At 46.7% G+C, this 18,472-nt stretch overlaps 3 protein-coding genes across 7 annotated transcripts in view; all 3 read left to right on the top strand.

Moving 5' to 3' along the window:
* Window positions 1–681: 681 nt before the first annotated feature.
* On the top strand, window positions 682–1,700 carry LOC100680274 (ecdysteroid-regulated 16 kDa protein-like). The gene is made up of 2 exons (XM_016984841.2): window positions 682–813; window positions 1,230–1,700. The coding sequence occupies exons 1-2, from the start codon at window positions 682–684 to the stop codon at window positions 1,506–1,508; spliced, it is 411 nt and encodes a 136-aa protein (XP_016840330.1). The 3' UTR covers window positions 1,509–1,700.
* A 155-nt stretch (window positions 1,701–1,855) lies between these two features.
* LOC100116358 (NPC intracellular cholesterol transporter 2 homolog a-like) lies at window positions 1,856–4,125 on the top strand. 2 transcript variants are annotated; one of them, XM_031928776.2, is made up of 5 exons: window positions 1,856–2,178; window positions 2,274–2,441; window positions 2,565–3,281; window positions 3,356–3,407; window positions 3,854–4,125. In XM_031928776.2, exons 1-3 carry the CDS (start codon window positions 2,142–2,144, stop codon window positions 2,831–2,833), a joined length of 474 nt encoding a protein of 157 aa, XP_031784636.1. In that variant the 5' UTR covers window positions 1,856–2,141; the 3' UTR covers window positions 2,834–3,281; window positions 3,356–3,407; window positions 3,854–4,125. The 2 variants fall into 2 exon arrangements, with proteins under 2 accessions (XP_031784636.1, XP_001600875.2); XM_001600825.5 differs by lacking the exon at window positions 3,356–3,407 and having other exon boundaries at window positions 1,860–2,178.
* Window positions 4,126–7,793: 3,668 nt separating this feature from the next.
* Window positions 7,794–18,472, top strand: part of LOC100116320 (sodium/potassium-transporting ATPase subunit alpha) — a 76,379-nt gene continuing 65,700 nt past the window's right edge. For 3 of the 4 annotated variants that reach the window (XM_016984933.3, XM_031928764.2, XM_031928765.2), the window contains exon 1: window positions 7,794–8,574. In XM_016984933.3, coding sequence (XP_016840422.1) covers window positions 8,536–8,574 — 39 coding nt within the window. In that variant the 5' untranslated portion in view covers window positions 7,794–8,535. The remainder of the gene's footprint in view (window positions 8,575–18,472) is intronic. The other variant, XM_031928767.2, reaches the window with a different exon arrangement.

Here is an 18,472-nt window from a genome sequence, read left to right as displayed (position 1 = left end):
TGCCGATTAGATAGGCCAACAGGTATATAAATAGTATGGGCCGGGCTGGACATCGGTAGAAATTAATCGAAAGACGCGCCGATATCTTAGCTTATTTGCTGTACAGGCTGGGTTTAAACAAGAAGATTGAAGAATCCAGAGTAAACATGAAGTTCATCACAGGTGAGATATATTTCTCGAAAGTTTCATCCGCGAAAGCATATTTGCGTTACTATTTAACTATCTTTTTTTTAAAGGCTAGCTCTTTGTCCCATCCCTCGTGGCTCTGTTGACGCAATCGACTCCCGTTCAAAAGTGCAATGATGTCCCTCTATTCAAAGACGTCAGAGTCGACGGATGCACCGATACCCCGTGTGTGCGCTGATCAGAGGAACCTGTTACAAACGGAGAGGAGACAGAGTCGAAAGCGAAAAAGTAGACGACGGGACTCGAACTCGCGGGCTCGAGAGCCAGAGGCCTGTGCTCTAACCAGTGAGCTAACGTCTACGATGCATTCGGACGCTATGCATCGTAGTACGGCTCGGCGGACTCTTATCGCTGACTCGTCTTCGCTGCTCGCGTTGCAGACGTGTGCGCGCCTGTGACACCATCCCCCTTTGAGGCGAGCCGTCCTCGGCTCGCGCACTTCCTTACCGATAGGCAGTTCCTGCTTTCTTCGGCCTTGTGTCTCGGCCTTCGGCCATGTTCGGACACAAGACTGCAGGCTGCATTACCACGCAGAGATTAGAGGCGTCCACGCATGATCTATTCAGACTCATGACTTACAGGGGCTTGATCTGGGGCGTCTATTGGTGGAGTGCTGTCAAGGGTAAGGTAGGTAGTTAAGGTAGTTAAGGTAGGTAAGGTAGGAATTGTCGTGGGTTCGAGAAGAAATTTGTTTTTTTAGCCGGGTTCTAAAGCGGTGATCTCCCCCTTAAGGGATGCCAGAATGTTACAAACGGAGAGGAGACAGAGTCGAAAGCGAAAAAGTAGACGACGGGACTCGAACTCGCGGACCCGATAGCCAGAGGCCTGTGCTCTAACCAGTGAGCTAACGTCTACGATGCATTCGGACGCTATGCATCGTAGTACGGCTCGGCGGACTCTTATCGCTGACTCGTATTCGCTGCTCGCGTTGCAGACGTGTGCGTTTGTGACAAAGCAATGCCACTGCCGAGTAATCTCATAAATATTTTGGTATCGGTATGATATAATTCTTTGAAAATTTTCCATCCCTACATACGATTTAAAAATTGACAGCCAAAGACACGAATGTCCTGACACCCCGTGTCCGTGCAACCGTCTTGGGAGAAACCGTCAGCTATCCGTTCCCTCAGAAGAACGCCTGCAGCACCTTGAAGAACAGCAAGTGTCCTCTGGAAGCCGGCGAGGACGTGACCTACCAGCTGAGCATGCCAGTTCTCAAGCATTACCCCAAGATCCCGCTCACCATCGAGTTCGCCTTCCTCGACGACAAGGAGAACGTCGTCGTCTGCTTCGCCCTTCCCGCTAAGGTCGCCGACAAATAGATTCGCTTACATAATACATTGTACAACGTTTCCATCGTCCAAGAGCTTCATATTTCGAGGAAGTTTGTCAAGTACCTTATACCTGATAAGATATTTATTTTATAATAGCCTTTATGTAACTTTTGAATGAATAAAAATTCCTTTTTTAAACGACATGGACTATAGCAGTGTATTGCTTTGCTGCATTTTAACTTTAAGAGATGATACTTGAACAAGTATACACGAAACGAAACAATTTTTTTATATTTTTATATGGAAATTTACATTGAGCGAGACATAGAACATTTAATCGAATTTTATCAGCTAGTAGTCAAAGTTTTGGTGTGGAATTTGTAAGTCTCAAAATTAAATAATTTGTTTTTGTCACGACGACGCGAGATAAGTGTTGTGTAAGCAGTGTACATCTCGTTCGATAAGGAGTATCGGAATTTGCACACCTGTATTATATCTTATGACTCACGGGTTGATCGGAAAGGAAAGGGACTATTTTCGGCATCGAATCACGTATAGGCTGCGTCTCGACGATTAGATAAGCAGCAGATGCATAAATACTAGGAGATGTGGACTACAGGTCGGTAGTAGTCACTTCGAAGACAGGTGTGAAACTCTTGGTTTATTTACTGCGTCTGGGAGATGGAACAAATCAGAGGAAACATGAAGATAATCACGAGTAAGAAATATTTCTCAGTAGTTACCGACACCTGTATGTTTGCAATAATATTCAAGTTTTTGCGACGATCCTGACGATTTAACTTTATTTTAAAGGATTCATCATTTGCGCGTCCCTTGTGGTTCTTTCAAGTCAGTCGACTCCGGTCGAAAAATGCAAGGATAGTCCAACACCTAAGGACGTCAGAATTGACGGGTGCACCGAAACCCCGTGCTCGCTCGTCAGAGGTACCACCGTTACCGCCGAATGGGATTTCTCCATCCGTGAGTACTATTTAAGCAATAATATATAATTAATTAGGGTATACACACACTAGAAACTAGACAAAGTCTTCTTAGTAAATACAATGATAAATGGCTATATCGCTACCTAATCTATATTTGCAGTCGAAGATACCAGGGCCCTGAAACCCCGCGTCCGTGCCACCGTTTTGGGCATGACCGTCAACTACCCATTCCCCCAGAAGGACGCCTGCAGCACCCTGACTAACGCCAAGTGTCCCTTGGAAGCCGGCGAGGACGTCACCTACCAGCTGAGCATGCCTATTAGCAAGATGTACCCCAAAATTTCACTCACCATCGAGTTTGCTTTCCTCGACGACAAGGACAATGTGGTCACGTGCTTCGCCGTCCCAGCTAAGGTAACCAGCAAATAGATTCCCATACACAAAGGACCTTGTTTAGCCGATTTGGCCGACTTCGATGTATGCGAATAAAAATGACATTTTTATCAACATCGAGTTGTTTTGTATATTTCTGAAACCTCATTTCCAACGTATATATGTATAATACACGAGCATGAAGCAATATTCGCTGAAAAAAATAAAAGGAAAAGCTGGAATACTCGCAAAGGAATCACGTGAAGTCTGCCTATATCACAGTGAGTAATTAGTTGCATGTAACTGGCTCCTATCGCTGATGTATCGTCGGGAAGTGCGCATCAGGACAATAGAGCGTGTGTGTGAGAGATTGAAAAATATATGAGCAATGCGAGGCCTATATAACAGTGTCAACAAGTGCGAATCGGAGTTAGTAGATCGAGGCGAAGCGACCAGTTGTCTACAAGCTATACTGTTACTGCTACGAGTGATTTTTCCGAAGGGGGTAAGATTTATTTGAATTTATCGATCTACTCGATTCTAATTGCGTGAGATACAGAGCGAGTGAACCTTGAACAGTTTTTCAGAGACGATCGAGAGAAATCTGAAAGCGGAGAACGACGTTTATAAAGTGAGTTTGTTCTAAAAAGAAAAATTTCGAACCAACGGCTTCGTGCAGGATTATATAAACTGCATGTGTGAACGTATGAGATTGTTTATAAGGGCAATCACGCAGCGCGAATATAACCGATAAAGCGAGTTATCCTTGAAATTCAATGTTTCATGTCTGCGTTTTTGTACCATCAGAATACCAAAAAAGACATGAACAATTGAATATCAAAAAAATAATTGACAATATGATACATAATATGGGTACTTTCATTCTCCATTTGTAGGTACAATCCACAAATTGTTTACGTACGTACGTCATGTGAATACCGATTGCTTCTTATTATATGGTTACATAATTTTAATATGTAGCTATTTAAATAGTAAATAACGTCGTGTTGTGCATGAAAATTATAGATTATTACAATCAAAATAGTATTTCATAAATCCTTAACAATTTCTTTGCAGTAACGAAATGTCCAAGTTCATACTTCTTCTTTGCATCGCCTTTTTGGCTCTTGGTATGATGTTCTCCACTGCCGCTGCTACCGCTACTGCGGCTACAGCCGCTACAGCCGCTACAGCCGCTACAGCCGCTACAGCCGCTACAGCCGCTACTGCCGCTACGGCTGCTACGGCCGCTACTCCCGCTACTCCGGCCGCATGAGATGCATAATTTTGTAGTAGCATAGATATAATGTGATTAAAAATCCAATCATTAAAATTTGACCTACGCTATATTTATTCAATGAATAATACGCAATATTGCTTACTATCATTATCAGTACGTTTTTACGTCGCCCTTATACTGTGAATGAAAACTTTATACTGCTGCACGATATTATTTTTTTCTCGGAAGCACTGCCTCACAGCGTAAAATCCACTGGAATCGCGAGCAGCGAGGATTTTTCTCGGGAAATGCAAGTCGCGAGACAAAATCAAGAGTCTCGGATAAAAGCCGGGGAACAGTAGTCGGTGCTGCTAAGGACGATGGGGATTGGAGGAGTTGGATGGCGCTCTACATTGTTCGCGATATAAAACGCGCCCCGACAACCTCCCCCCTCTGTTATCTACGATTCGCAGGGCTGTGAAAGGTAATGCTGCAGAAAAAGGCGCTGCGCTGAACTGAACTCAGAGAGACTATACGTATATAAGAAGGCTCGTGTGGATAGATGTGATTGCGATTAAAAATCGTTCACTACTTCGTGTTTTGCATCAAATCGAAAATCAATCCAGAGACAAGTGCTCAGTGGCCTTAATCGGCAACCTACAAATTTTTCGCAAACGCGAATGCAAAGAGTATATATAAGGCGCGGTCGATGTGTATAGCGCTTTAACTACGAATCGAACGACTAAAAATGTATGCCCTCCTCTGCACGCTGTCTTTGAAAATCGCGGGCGCGTCGGTTTCCTAATAACTCCAATTTATCGCCGCGCTCTTCATCATCCTCTCCCTCGAGAGCCCATTAAAAATGTTCGGCGAAGCGCGTGATTTTTACCGAGAGAGTTATGAGATTTTTTATGCTCTCCTATTTTTATGGAATTCCGAAAGTCGTAAAATTCGCCGACGACGGACAGCACGCGATCGCGTTGTTGGTATAATTCTCTAGAAGAACAATTGCAAAATTTCCCCTCAGCTGTTACGTAATGATTAACGATGTAGCGCGTCAGTCGCAGGCCGAGAGCGAGCCATTAGAATACATCAGTGTCGGTATAATAGTATATGGTACTGGCTGCAGCTGAGTGCGCGAGAGTACAGCATCGAAAAATGGGCGCCGGGGCAGCGAATGCTGAAGGGCTCGCGGGCGTATGCTTGACCCAGATCCCCAGTCATCGATCGACCGGGAATCTGGCCCGCGCCGCCGCCGTCGGCCTTATATTATACGCTTCGATTTGTCCATATCGATATCCTTGTTCCCTCCTTTGACGTTTACCGGTGACACCCGACGACCTACTGCATTATGCTCGATCGTTGATTTGTTTTTTTTTTTCGAATTCGCATTCGCTCGTTTTTCAACGTAGTGCAGTATGCAGCGCCAGTATATCTGCAACCATCAACAGACATTTTCGCTTTACCGCGCAACTGACACCGAGTTTCGTCATTTGCCAGATTGAATGAGAAATCCGAAGGACCTCGTATAACGTAACCGAAGCATCCGCCCTCGCGTGGAAAATCGTTTTCGCGTATAAGTATAACACACGCGCATATAAATAACGATAAAACGTTGTAACTGTTGCTAATTCGAGTTGCGAGATACACGCGACGAGTAAGGGTGAGAGTGGGCGTTCGGGATTTATACGTATGCACACGAGTGCGCGGATGGAAATTTTATAACGTAAAGTGGATTACGTCGAAACGGACGGCGAAATTGTGTTGCAGTATCGTTGATTTATTCGATTTTACGTAAAAAAAATTATAACACACTTAATATTTTAAATGTTTAACAACAAACTCCATCTCTCTTTCATCGGTTCCATACACGCAAGTTCACGGCAAACTTCCACGACACGTCGCGTCTTATCGATAAGCACTACGGGCCCGGCGAAACTTGCCGTGTTAGACTGCAGTGCGGCATTATCGCACCCCCATGTTTCCCCTCGAGACTATAACTCAAATATAGCTATGTATAATAAGTAGAGGGAAAAATTTTCGGCGCCGCCGCCAGCAGGGAAATGGGATCCCGGTGCACCTGCGAGACGACGATCCGCTATACGCCGCTGTTTTCGAGATTGCATTTTCTCCAAAGTTTCTGTCCTATGTATTTTCGCTTTCTCGCGACGGGACTCTGATGTGTGTTTTCAACTGCGTCTCGCGTCGCGCAGATTTTTCGCTCGCGAATTTTTCATCGCGAACTTTGAGTTCTCTAGCTGATTATTTCAGATTCGTACAGTTTATGCGACTTCTGGATTTTATTGTGATGGGGGATCGAAGATTGCGAAGAATAAGGTAAAGAAATTGGGAGAAGTGATATGGTCGTGAGGACGAATGATTCGAAGAATGCCAGACCTTACTGTACTCTTATCGAATTATATTCACGACAAGTATTATCAAAAGTAATACAACTATCGAGTTTCTTCGTTGCACTGCACCGCTCGCATACATAAGATAAAAACTATGTGCAATCATCTCGATACGATACGGTTGTAAAAAATAATTGATAAGACTATATAGATTAATTTTCCAGAGCAACGTCAATTAAACGTTGAGTATACAATAATCACCCGACTCTCTGAATTAATCCAACGAAATAAATCGTCGAGTATGTATCAAAGCGCTAAAAGTCACGTTCAACTGCACAAACAGTGTGAGATCGAGCGTGCCGATTCCCTTGTGACTTTTAGCTGTATCGGTGCGATGGAATCAATCACACGATATTATTATACGATCACGTATAATAACCGGTCGTAATTGCTAGAAAGCATACGTAGATAGATTGCAGCAGGAAGCCACATGTGCACACACACACACACACACACACACCGTCTAACGGCTCATCGCTGAGGAATTTCGCGTAGACGCGTCCTGTGCTCTCTACGTCTTTGTTTGCTTAAGTGCACTAGTATATAATAGTTTGAGATTTCAAAATTATGGAAGTTTGCACACAGAGAGTATTTCGAAGCGCAGAGTTTGTTTTGCTACGCCAACGATTAATCGCGAGAAGAATATCAAAGCCGCTTCGAATTAACTCTCGTATGGACATAAGGAGTAAATTTTTATTCCAATAAGGCACTTCGCCTATTAAAAATCTCCAAAAGTCGTGCACCGAAAGCGAAGAGTATAGTAGTAGAGTAATGAATCACCAGCACACGCCGAGTCAATGAAGCAGAAGGTTAATTCTCGCTTAATTAAAGCGGACCCTCAATTCCTGACGCTCTGTAGTTTTGGTATTAAAATAGTTTAACAGTACAAGTGAAAGACGTGCCGCCGGAAAAAGTCCGCACCACGTCGTATATACATAAGGCCCGAAGCCCCTTCTAACCGAAATCATAGTCTTTTATCGTCCAGCTTCGATCTGAAAAACTACTCGCCTATACACCGCGTACAGGAAGCGCACGCGCTAATCTCGTGATCAACCAGTATAGGGGTATAATGCAAGAGAGAGGACAAAACGCAAAAGGGCCCATACTCTCTCTCCCATCTAAAAACGAGCAACACAGCTGACACGTTATATACTCTCTCTTTCACGGCGTTACCGCGGCGTGGCTCCCTTCGGTACCTATATATGTGTGTGTGTGTGTGTGTGTGGGGGGGGGGGGGGAGAAAGACAGAGAAACGCGCACACAGTGCATACACGCGCGCAGAAAAGAATATATCACGATCGGCCCTCGACGTGTCACTTTTCGATAACCGAACCTCGATTCGTACCTTGTCTCGTGTTCTTTGCGTCGATTTCGAACGCTTCATCCGATCTGCGAGTCGCACGCGATATATAGAACATCAGAGAAGCGAGCGTTCGCCGAGAGCTGACGTCAGACGGTGCGCGCGCGTGTGTGCGTGATACGTATGGGCTGTATAGTCGCTGATGCCGCCGAGAGCGCTCCAGGAGGTGGGCAGGAGAGGCAGTAGAGAGTTAATAACGGCCGTGCGAGCACCGCGTAAGCGTTTAATAGTTCTAGTATAGTCACAGGCCTGGCTCTGTGTCTCGACTATAATACCGGGCCAAGTGTTCGTGGAGCATAGTAGGCGCTTACCGATCTTCCGTAGATTCTACAACCGAATGTCATTGTAGTAAAGCCGTAGACACACGGGTGTATAAGTAGTAGCTGCGAGCGCGCGCGCGCGCGCCCACATTCCCCGCGTGCGGCGTGTTTTTGTTTATCCTTTTCTCTTTCTCCCGCTGCTCGCCTGCCTGGCTGCCTGCGCGCATCGGTGCAGTCAGTGTGCATCAGTGTCTTTCATTGTATCCGCGAGCGAGACAAGTCGTCGCTCTCCGCGCATGGGTGTGTTCTTACTTTGAGGTTATAAAGCGCCGCGCATACAGTGTTTTCGCGTATACTTACGTCGTGTAAGGTGAGGAGAAGAGAGGTGAGTCGAGCCGACGTCGAGGACGCGAGCCAGTGTGTGTCCACGCACGACAGAGAAAGCATAGAGGAACCGGCAAGGAGATACCGCCACAGGTGTTCGGACGGCCATCGTTGTTGTTGTCAAGATGGCGTCCAAGGGAAAAGCCAGTGATCTCGCTACCGACGTGAGTACCATTTACTCGTCTCATTATACTTCCTTTCGCTCTCCGACTGTACACGACACATACACTTCGGACACGACTACACTTGCTCCCGTAAAGACTCTCCCGAGCGCAGCCACGCCCGCGAGTTGGAGGTTAGGTCAAGCGGCCGTTTTTTCGAACGCGCGCTGCATGAGATTAGTACACATCACAACACACACACACACACACACACACACACACACACACACACATCAGAACAGGTATTTGGAAATCGCGCTCGCGTCGCCCGTTGCGTGGAAACCACACCCTACACTGCATCGGCGCGTTGACCGACCTATGCGTTGGCGCGAGTTTGTAGAATTATGGCGAGAGTGAAAAACTGGAATCGCGAGTGCAATGGAATGCGACCTGGCTTTTTCACAGCAGCGTATACTCGTGCGTATAAACGCGAGGAGGTTTTTTGCACGCGCGTGCCACGTCTCGTTGCGCAATGCTGCGAATGCCGATGATGTGTGAGGGACGGTTGTTGGCTCGTGCGGAGAACGCTGTTCTTTCGTCACTGCCCTATGAGTGTATTCGCCTGGAAAAAAATAGATATTTTTGTATGTACCGAATGGGTTCATTGGCAACCTTGTTTTCGTACAAGGAAATTTCACTTTTTGTTGACGTTTCACACGCGGCGTCGAAAACGGCGCATGTCAGCCGGAACGGAAATTGGGGAAACGGGGTTTTTCCTCAAAATACGCTCTAATTTTAGAAGTTAACGGCTACTCTGCACTTGGTATACCTACCAACGAATTATTCGACAACTCGTACCTGCATGCTACTTTTCACCTTTATTTATTTACCTCCGCTTATAACCACGCGGGCTGATCTGCCATTCACGCTTGGCCGACGTTATTAATAAGTTACGGCTACGCGCGTATTTTTATAATTCAAGGTAATTCCCGAGCCTCAATCCCGCAAAGCCGATTCATCATACTCTCCCCGTGTTTTTTTAACGATGCTGCTGTATAAATATGTATGCGTATCAAACGGCGAAAACGATCCGGGGAATTCCGCGGCTCCGCAGTAAACAAAAGCAACATTCGTGTGCCGATAGTGCAGCGTTATCTCTCTGCTCCTATTCGATAACACACTATGCGAGAGTCTTCTCGATTCATCGGCTCGCGCGTCCCGATTCATTCGAAAATTTATCCCAGCACGTTGCGCAGCGATTAGACAGCCGCTCATAATTGCACGTGTGCGCATTGACGTCCAGCCGCCAATTGCATTTGCAATCGACGCCTCGCTTGGCTGCGTTCTCTTTATGCATCACACGTACGGATAGATAGATCGCGTCGACCTTCGAATCGAATCGATGAAAAACTTCCCTCTCTCATAGCTCGAGGGTTCTTGAAAATTTGTTTTCGAAAGCGTGGCAGGTTACGAGGGAAAATCGATTTGCGTACGAGGTGTGCGTTTATGTAGAGCGCGAGCGGCAGCGAAAAATCTCGTTTAACGATAAAACCGTCGGCTTTCAATTTTACCGTTTCTCTCTCTCTCTCGCTCTCTCTCTCTCTCTCTCTCTCTCTCTCTCTCTCTCTCTCTCTCTCTCTCTCTCTCTCTCTCTCTCTTCTATATCCAATTTCTGCGGGGGAGCCAATGCCGCGCGTGTAGTATAAAAATTCTCTTTCTCTCTCTCTCTCTCTCTCTCTCTCTCTGGCGCACGCGCCCTCGTGTATTTTGGTGGAAAAAAAGCCGAGGAAGTAGCTGCCTCGTTGTATGTTTCTAACCTATAACGTAACCCTGCACTGATCGTATGCAAATTTTTTTCGGAGTAAAACGCCGTGTGCTTTTTTATTATTGGATAAACAATAGATTGAGATTTTTTCTTCGAACGTGAAAATTTAACGGCTACGTTAAAAATGATTTAAACAGCGATAGTTAGGTTTTCATAAATCATGCCCCGATATTCCGCGAAAACGTGAAAAAGGAAAATAACGCGATTTCAATAACAATCGCGAGATACGATAGCTGCATAATTCCAATCAGGCTTGAAAGACGGACGTCAAGTTTTCCTGGTGACTAACGCAGACAAAAAATCGTCAGGCTCGCATAGCGCTCTCAATTATAAGCCGACGAGAGCCATTCGTGAACTAGCGTGAACGGTCCGATGAGTGGCCGCGGAGCAAACAGCATCACTAAATACATGCAATTTGCGCTGACGAATGATTTCTGGAAATGCTTTACGGAATGTGTTCCGCCGCTGCTGTTTAAAAGATGATGTGTGTATAGTATGGAGCCACGTTATAGCCGAAAGCTTAATCAGCAGTTTTGATTGTCTGCATCGGAATCAGTATCGGTGATGACCTCCGCTCTTGTGATGTTTATTTCAGTCGAGAGATTAGTTCGGCAAAATACGCCCTACGCTGTATATTCTTTTTCACGCACAGCAATGCGATTCACCGACGTCTAATCCAGTCGATCGAACCGCACGAATGAAAGACTAATTCGTGTACACAATTATTATCGGGAATGTTTCCACTCTGTGTATAAACACACCCCGGCTAATTCACCGGAGACAAAAAGCTAACCTTCGCAATCGCGGTAATGAATAGGCCGCACCTTTTAATCAGCGCGAATCTTGTTAAAGTATACACAAGGAAGTGTCTCGAGAATAAGAAAAAATCCTGATCGAACCGCGAGAGACGTAACTCCAAGTGACCAACAAGATACTATATACATAACGCGCGCGTGTGGCGATGCGTCGTCGAATCTGTGTCACGGCCATGTACAGCGAGTGTGCGACCAGGTCTGATCCCACGGGAGAGTCTCTCTCTCTCTCTCTCTCTCTCTCTCTCTCGCTGCTAATCGGCCTTATGAATTCCCGCAGTGATTTCGACTGGATGTATCAGCTTTGCAGTACGAGCTGGACAAGGGATATCAAGCTGTACGCATCGCCGTGACATCTTGGTGTGTTATGTAATTTTCGGGCACATGTATAGTATAGCCCGGCGCCTCGCCTCTTTTTTTGGCAGACTGCCGGCACTGCTCTCAGAAGCAGCAGCAGCAGACACGCGTTGAAGAAAAAGAGTAGGCAGACGATCAATCGCGGGCTCGAGTGAAAGGGGGGCTAGACTCTCAATGGGGATAGGCTTTTGATGACGATTTTTCTGTCTGACGTTTTTGTCCACGTGCGCGTGGAGGTGGAGGCACTTCTCTCTCTCTCTCTCTCTCTCTCTGACTCTTGATTTTCCGCCCGAGCTGTGTGTGTACGGGAAGTGCTCGTGGTCTTTAGATATGTGTATATTTGCTATTGAGGTTCTGTATAAGCGTCGTTGATTTGTTTTTGCTCGATTTTTCGCGCCGGCATTGTCTCGCGCGGGTTGTATTGAGAGCCGGTCCATTGTCGCACGACGGCGAGCTTATAGAGTGATTATAATAGGAATCTAGAATTCTGTGGGAGCTTTAGGATTTTATATAGGCGTTTAAAAATATTTTCTGATGATTGCATATAGATATCGAAACGTAAATTTATCACAAAGCAATTAGAAAACTGTTTAATGACTGAGATAACCGAGAGGAAAAACGACACGGCTATTATCATCGCGTACACTATCTGCGCAACATTTATGCGGCTAAAAACGCCACGACGAAGGGTCTCTCTCTCTCTCTCTCTCTCTCTCTCTTGGATAATTACTATTCACCGTAAATAAGTCCAGCGACAATGGTACGCGCACACAACGGCCGGCTTAATCGCCGCTAATGAGCACTAATGACTTGGAAGAATCGCGCGATTATATGGGCCATCATTAAGATATTCTAGCCGACAATTTTTTCACAACATTGTTAGCCGCAAGGTCCGCCGTACAAATTGCCTCTCTCGTACATAAAACTGCACCGGATATGAATCTCAGCTTTTTCCTGCCATGGGTGTGTATCGATCGAAACATTTTTGAAAAAATAAGCTCGATTATTTTTTCAGAGGCACGCGTTGCGGAATCAAAGAGCATAGCGATCGTTCTGGAAAAATGAATTACAGAGAAGGTCGATTGAAATATTCCTTTGGTGTTCTCTGTAATTAAAAATTTAATTGGATGGAAGCCCGGACGCATCCGTTTAAAGCAGTGATAAAATGGCTCTCCATATAGCAGAGTTTCAACTAGAAGAATAAAAATAGCACGAGAAATTGTCCGACTTGAATTATGCATAATTTAGCTTCATCGATCGTCGGGGTAACGATTATCGCTAAATCCATCCGCAAAAGTTATATCATTCCGAACGATTCCTCCAACATACGATCAAACGAATTTCACACCGATACACCGGGGGCACCGAAGTTTTGAGTCTACGCTCCTGGAGTGCATCGACGAGCCTCGCCGCCTCGCCGCGAGATAACGCCACCGTCGCCTTTCCACTCGGCTTCTCGCGACTGCCGCATCGCGTACATATCACACAGGCCGACTAATACACGTCCGTCGTGCGAGCTTTTTCCCTCTCGCGGACTGCTGCACCGCAGAAATTGTAATCTCTCCCGTTATGCACCTGTATAAAAAAAGGCGAGTTGCGATGTTCCATCGATCGGAAGCTCACCCGCCGCGGTTATTAATATTTTTTTTTATCCCTCTCTCATCTCTTCCTGGCTCCGATGCAGCGCATGCACACCCTCTCCGATGCACATAGATCGTTGGCGCGAGGATTGCGTAAGCGCAGAAGGATTCATTTGCTTCCCAAATTCCGACCTCTTCCGCGTCGCAACGAATTGCTGTTGCAGTTTTTCCCCGAATAAGTATCAGCTGTGCGCGGAGAACTTTTTACACTACATTTCCCTACAGGACTCAGCGAGTGTATAGAGAGCACGTATACCATGCGATCGGATCCCTCTCCGAGTGTATCTACGTAAGGAGGAGTAGGAAACTATACTCGACTGGTCGTATCGACCCCGTGTGTCAAAACAGCTGTATCACGCGCAGCTCTCGCTGCAGGTTTCGCGGCGCGAGAATATCTCTCGATACGCGCGAGCGATCTTATTATCTTGTACTTTTAGTGTTTCTCATTACAAAACGATCCTCGATTCGGGAGAGTATATATGATTCGATCGTTTTCAAATTTAACGAGCTGCGATGTCATAATCAAAGGCCGATAATGAAATATCTATACAAAAATATCCACTCCCACGGTCGTATTCTCTTTCGATATAATTGGGTTATCAGTAGCGCAGGCTACTGCATCCCACGCGCGTATAATAGGAGCTCGAAGAGGCATCACGCTCGATTGAGCGCGTAATGAAATCCGTTGTTCTAGAGAGCACCTGATGGTTACCACGTGCTATAGTTGGAAGAAAAACTGCCCGAAAAATCATATCCATCGCAGTAGCGCAAACGCAGCTCGTTTCTCTCTCTCTCTCTCTCTCTCTCTCTCTCTCTCTCTCTCTCTCTCTCTCTCTCTCTCTCTCTCTCTCTCGCAACATACGGTGGCAGCAGCTTACGTCTCACCTTCGACGCTAATTTGAACGATACGGTTCGCGCTCATTATCGCTAAATTAGCCATTATGTCGTTATTTTAACGAGTCAATGTGTGTCAGGGGGCCGCACACACACACACACACACACACTCTTTCTCTCTCTCTCTCTCTCTCTCTCACTCTCTTGCTCACGCGCGCGCGCGCGCGCGCGCACTGGATGATGCTCCGGCCGCTATAGAGCGCATCAGAGAGAAGAGATTCGGCCTCGGCTTTGGCATAAAGCCCATTCATTCCGGCCTGCATGCGCTCTTTTTCCCTTCCGCCTATGGCTCTCTGTGAATTTTTATATACGTGCGCCACGTAGACTGTCTTTTTCCTCTTTTTCTCTTTATCAACCGAACCTTCGCGCGTGTGTGTGTTGGTGCGAGAGTAGGTACACACTACACAGTAGTGCATTTTTATGTGCGCTCACGTGCCGGCAAATTGCTCGGCGCTTCCGTCCGCATGACGATGTGTCCGTTTCGATTTCCTTCCCGCGCGAGGGACTCGACTGCTCGGGGGAGGTGGAGGTGGCACGTGCTCTTTGTGTGCAGGAGCTTTGAGTTTCTGGGCCGATTTTTTTCATTATTTTCGGCTCTCCGCTGAGTCTCGACCTTTTTAGCTCGCTCTCTATACACGCCGATGCTTAATCAGCTGAGAGGGCGAGATGGAGGGAAACCCCGGGATTGGCATTGAGGTTTCGATGCAGGGAAATTGATGAGTCGATTGATGGCTGTACTGTGTACCGCAAACGTTTTTCGATGATTGAACTCGCGTGATTTTCGATGCTTAATTACTTATCTCTCTCTAGCTCGCTCGTCGGTATTTTATGTGTACAGGCGGTTACGTAAGCGTTACGCGTACGGGCCGTGAAATATTTCGCTCCGAATCGCCGTCTCCGTTCCGCGAGCTTTTACACAGCGAAAAACTGGTCTATTCTATTGGGGCTTTCGTGATCCATAAATTTGTCGTTTCATCTTTAAAGGATTTACTTCCGGGGCATGAAATGAAAATTTCATCCCGCTTTCACTAGACAATTTTCCAGCTGCACTCGCTTAATATCGTATACGCGCGGTCCTTCTCTTCTTCTTCTGCGATATAAAACCAGTATACGCGTTGCATAAGACTCTTCATTCCCATAAACAATAGTCCTCCCACGCAGGCGCCTCACATCGCGCGCCGTTTCACCAAATTACCCAACTGGTAAATTATGAATCCCGCAAGCCCAGCCGTCGAAAAAGCTCCGGACCCTCCCTTCTCGGCATAAAGCCCCTATCAATTACCCCCATAAATCATCGCGCGAATTTTGGACTCCCGATCGTGTTCCCGGAGAGGAGCTAGGAGGAAGTACAGAAAAAAGTGGCGAAGCCACCCTTCGATTTTCCTCTCTCTCTTTCTCTCTTTCTCTCTCTCTCTCTCTCTCTCTCTCTCTCTATCTCTCTCTCTCTCGAGAGAGAGAGAATTAATCGCGCGGCCGACGACGAGGACGACTGCACACGCCCGCGCACCGAGTCGTCCTTCGATCGTTACGTCATCGCTGCTGCTGCTGCTCGTTCTTCCGCCGCCGTCGCCACTGGCGCGCGCGTTTTCAGCGCCAGCGGTGCATTGATCGGGAGCAAGCGAGCGAGGGGCGCGGGCGCGGGGAGAGAAGAGAGGGGAGCCAAGCGGGTCCATAAAAAATTTTTCAATTTTTCCGACCGCCCCCCTGCACCTACTTGCGCGAGAGAATCGTCTTCGCTATGTAGGTTGTTGTTTCGAGCTTTTTTCTGAGAGAGGTGGGGTGTGTTCTGTTTTGCTGAAGTGTCGAATTTCTCTTTCTCGCCTTGTCACACCATACGATCGACTCTTTAATTCGCTGCTTCTTCTTCTTGCATACAACGCCGCGAACTCGGCCACACAATGCAGGTATTGATTATTGAAGAGGTGTGCGCTCTCTCGCTCTGCACACTTTGTATTTATGAAGCTCCGCGTGCTTAACTTTCTTCCTTTATTTTCTCTCGAGCTTCGATGGAAAAAAGTGCTCGCCTATAAATAGCCGGTGTAAATATAATTTTTTACTGGGACATAACGCGCTCACACACATACGAACACGAGCTGAGGCAAAAACTCGTTTATACACTGGATATAGCCAATGCAGATTCCGCAAATCAATATCGGCTTTTATACGTGTATTACACTTACCGTACCTGTGGTTGCGCTTCGGAACGGTGAGCTTTCAGTGATAGGCGAATTTCGTTGAGAAAATTTCGCTCACATGTAGCGCGCATTCTAGAAGGTGTGGAAAAACAATAATAGCTGCGCCGCCTCTGTCCTGAACAATAACCAACGCGCTGGCCCTTTCGGTTCCATCGATGCAGCAGCAGCTTTCGAGCTTTTATAACGAGATAGAGTCGTAGCGCCTGAGGCCGTCGAATGGGAATTTAATCAGAAGGGGCTAGCGTGTCTCCGAGAAATTCCGCAGAGGCTATACCACCGAATTTTCACCCCGTCGTTGCGCCCCAAGGACGCGAGCTTTATGTGCGGCAGCGTCGATCTGGTATCGATCTGAGCTTTGATTGGATCTCGAGATCGAGCTTTCGAGCTGAAAATTCAAAGGGAATCCGCGTAAATTCTTATTACGATTTTACTCGAACGTAAACTCGTAACGACGAATAAATCGAAGTTGTCACCGCGTGTGCGGATAGCCGCGTACAGAGACAAACTTGTACTTGCGTAACGCCGAAATGCACGACGGAGTTTATAACGAAGTCAGATCAGAGAAGAAGAAACTGGCAAACTGCGATGTCGCTTCCGTTTTTTATTATACACGCGAGTTTTTAGTGCCTCGTCGCCGAGTGCGATGTGACTAATGGTCACGTCGAGAAAGTCGAGTTGAAATTTCATGGACTGACACGCACGGCTAGGAAATCAAAAAACATAAACAGCTAAAGTGTAACTACCGCCAAAGTGGAGTCGATCGATCGGTACATGTATATACACCCACAAACATCGAACAGTACCCAAACTACACAATCCAAACTCCGAATCTGGAGTATCTACCCAAGTTCGGGTGCGCCGCCCCGCAAGAAAGCTCCTACACAGAATCAGGAGACTGAGTAGACGTGTAAGAGAACAAAAATGGGTAGAGATCAGTCTCGGCCAAAAGTAGTCTCTTATCTTATCACAATGGACTCGTCGCGCGATGCTCGTATCCTGAATTTAATTGAAACTCTCTCTAAAAGTCTTTCGAGAAAGTTTTCCGCTTCCTTCGCAGAACAGCATTGGTCCAGCAGCTCAGCTGCACCCGCGGAGAGAAAAAACCGCCCTGAACCGGCCCTTGATTCGAGCGGCCGACGTGTATACGGCGATGTATAATTGCGACCCGTGCGCGTTAGAGGTGAGAATCTAATTGAGCGGAGGGAGTACGAGCCGTGTCGAAACGTGTATTCGAGAGAGACACGCTCGAGCGTCTTGTAACCGTCCGTAACTGGTTTGACCTCACACGAAAATTCGACTCCACGCACGCACCATCAGAAAGACGACGGCGGACCGTTTAATAAGACGGGGCGAGAGCTGCTCCGCTTGCTCACCTTCCGGTGCGCCGCGGCTTGATGAGCTTGGATTGGAGAGAGGGCTTGATGAATTTCTTTTGTCTGACTTTTGTTGCTCCAGATTTCGCTCTCCTCTCTGCTCGGGAGTACTTTTTTTTAGTGCTTGCCGTATAATCAATGCAAGAATATTCAATCTTCTCCCTCTCCTGCATTTTTTTGGAGAAAAATAACGGACCATCCATCACACGCGCACAAAGGCGACGCGCGAGTCACTCATAAAAAGTCGTTAGCTGGAAAATGAAGCTTGATTGCCGTAAAGGCGAAGCATTGATGATAAAAATTATTTAGTGTATTAAGATAAAAAGAAAAACGCCGCGATAAGAAGCCTATATGCGCTGGACCCGACGAGCGTGTGAAGGCGCAGGCTGCGATTTATCGATTTTCTCCTTCTTATCGCGCGCGATACTCGAGTTATAAACGCCGGAGCTTGCAGATTCGCGCCGCTCGACTGTGTGTGCTTGCGGGCGTGAGAGAGCGATAAAGGTCTATACACATCAGCAGAGAAAGCGAGAGCTCTGCAGCTACGGATTTTGCCGGCTATTTAGTTTGCACGGAGAGAACGAGTCCTCGTTGTTTTAGAAGGACTTGATTGGACCCGCTCTCTCAAAGGGAATTGCTAATTGTGGACTCGGCCGGATTCGCTTTTTGCGCTTGTTCTCGTGTCCATCTGCAAGATTTTCGGGAATTATATTTGAAGAGACGAGATGCTTAATCGAATTTTCCGCAGATCTACGAAATCACGTGATTGCGCAAAATCGATCGTGTTCTCGGTAATCCGACACCTGCCGCAAAACGAATAGATACATGTCTTGTGCTTCTCAAAGGAACATCAGCCGACAACGTG

Source organism: Nasonia vitripennis, chromosome 4 (genome assembly GCF_009193385.2).
Source record: "Nasonia vitripennis strain AsymCx chromosome 4, Nvit_psr_1.1, whole genome shotgun sequence".
Classification (NCBI taxonomy): Eukaryota; Metazoa; Arthropoda; class Insecta; order Hymenoptera; family Pteromalidae; genus Nasonia; species Nasonia vitripennis.
The sequence above is the reverse complement of the archived record's forward strand: the minus strand, read 5'-3'. Positions and strand labels throughout refer to the sequence as shown.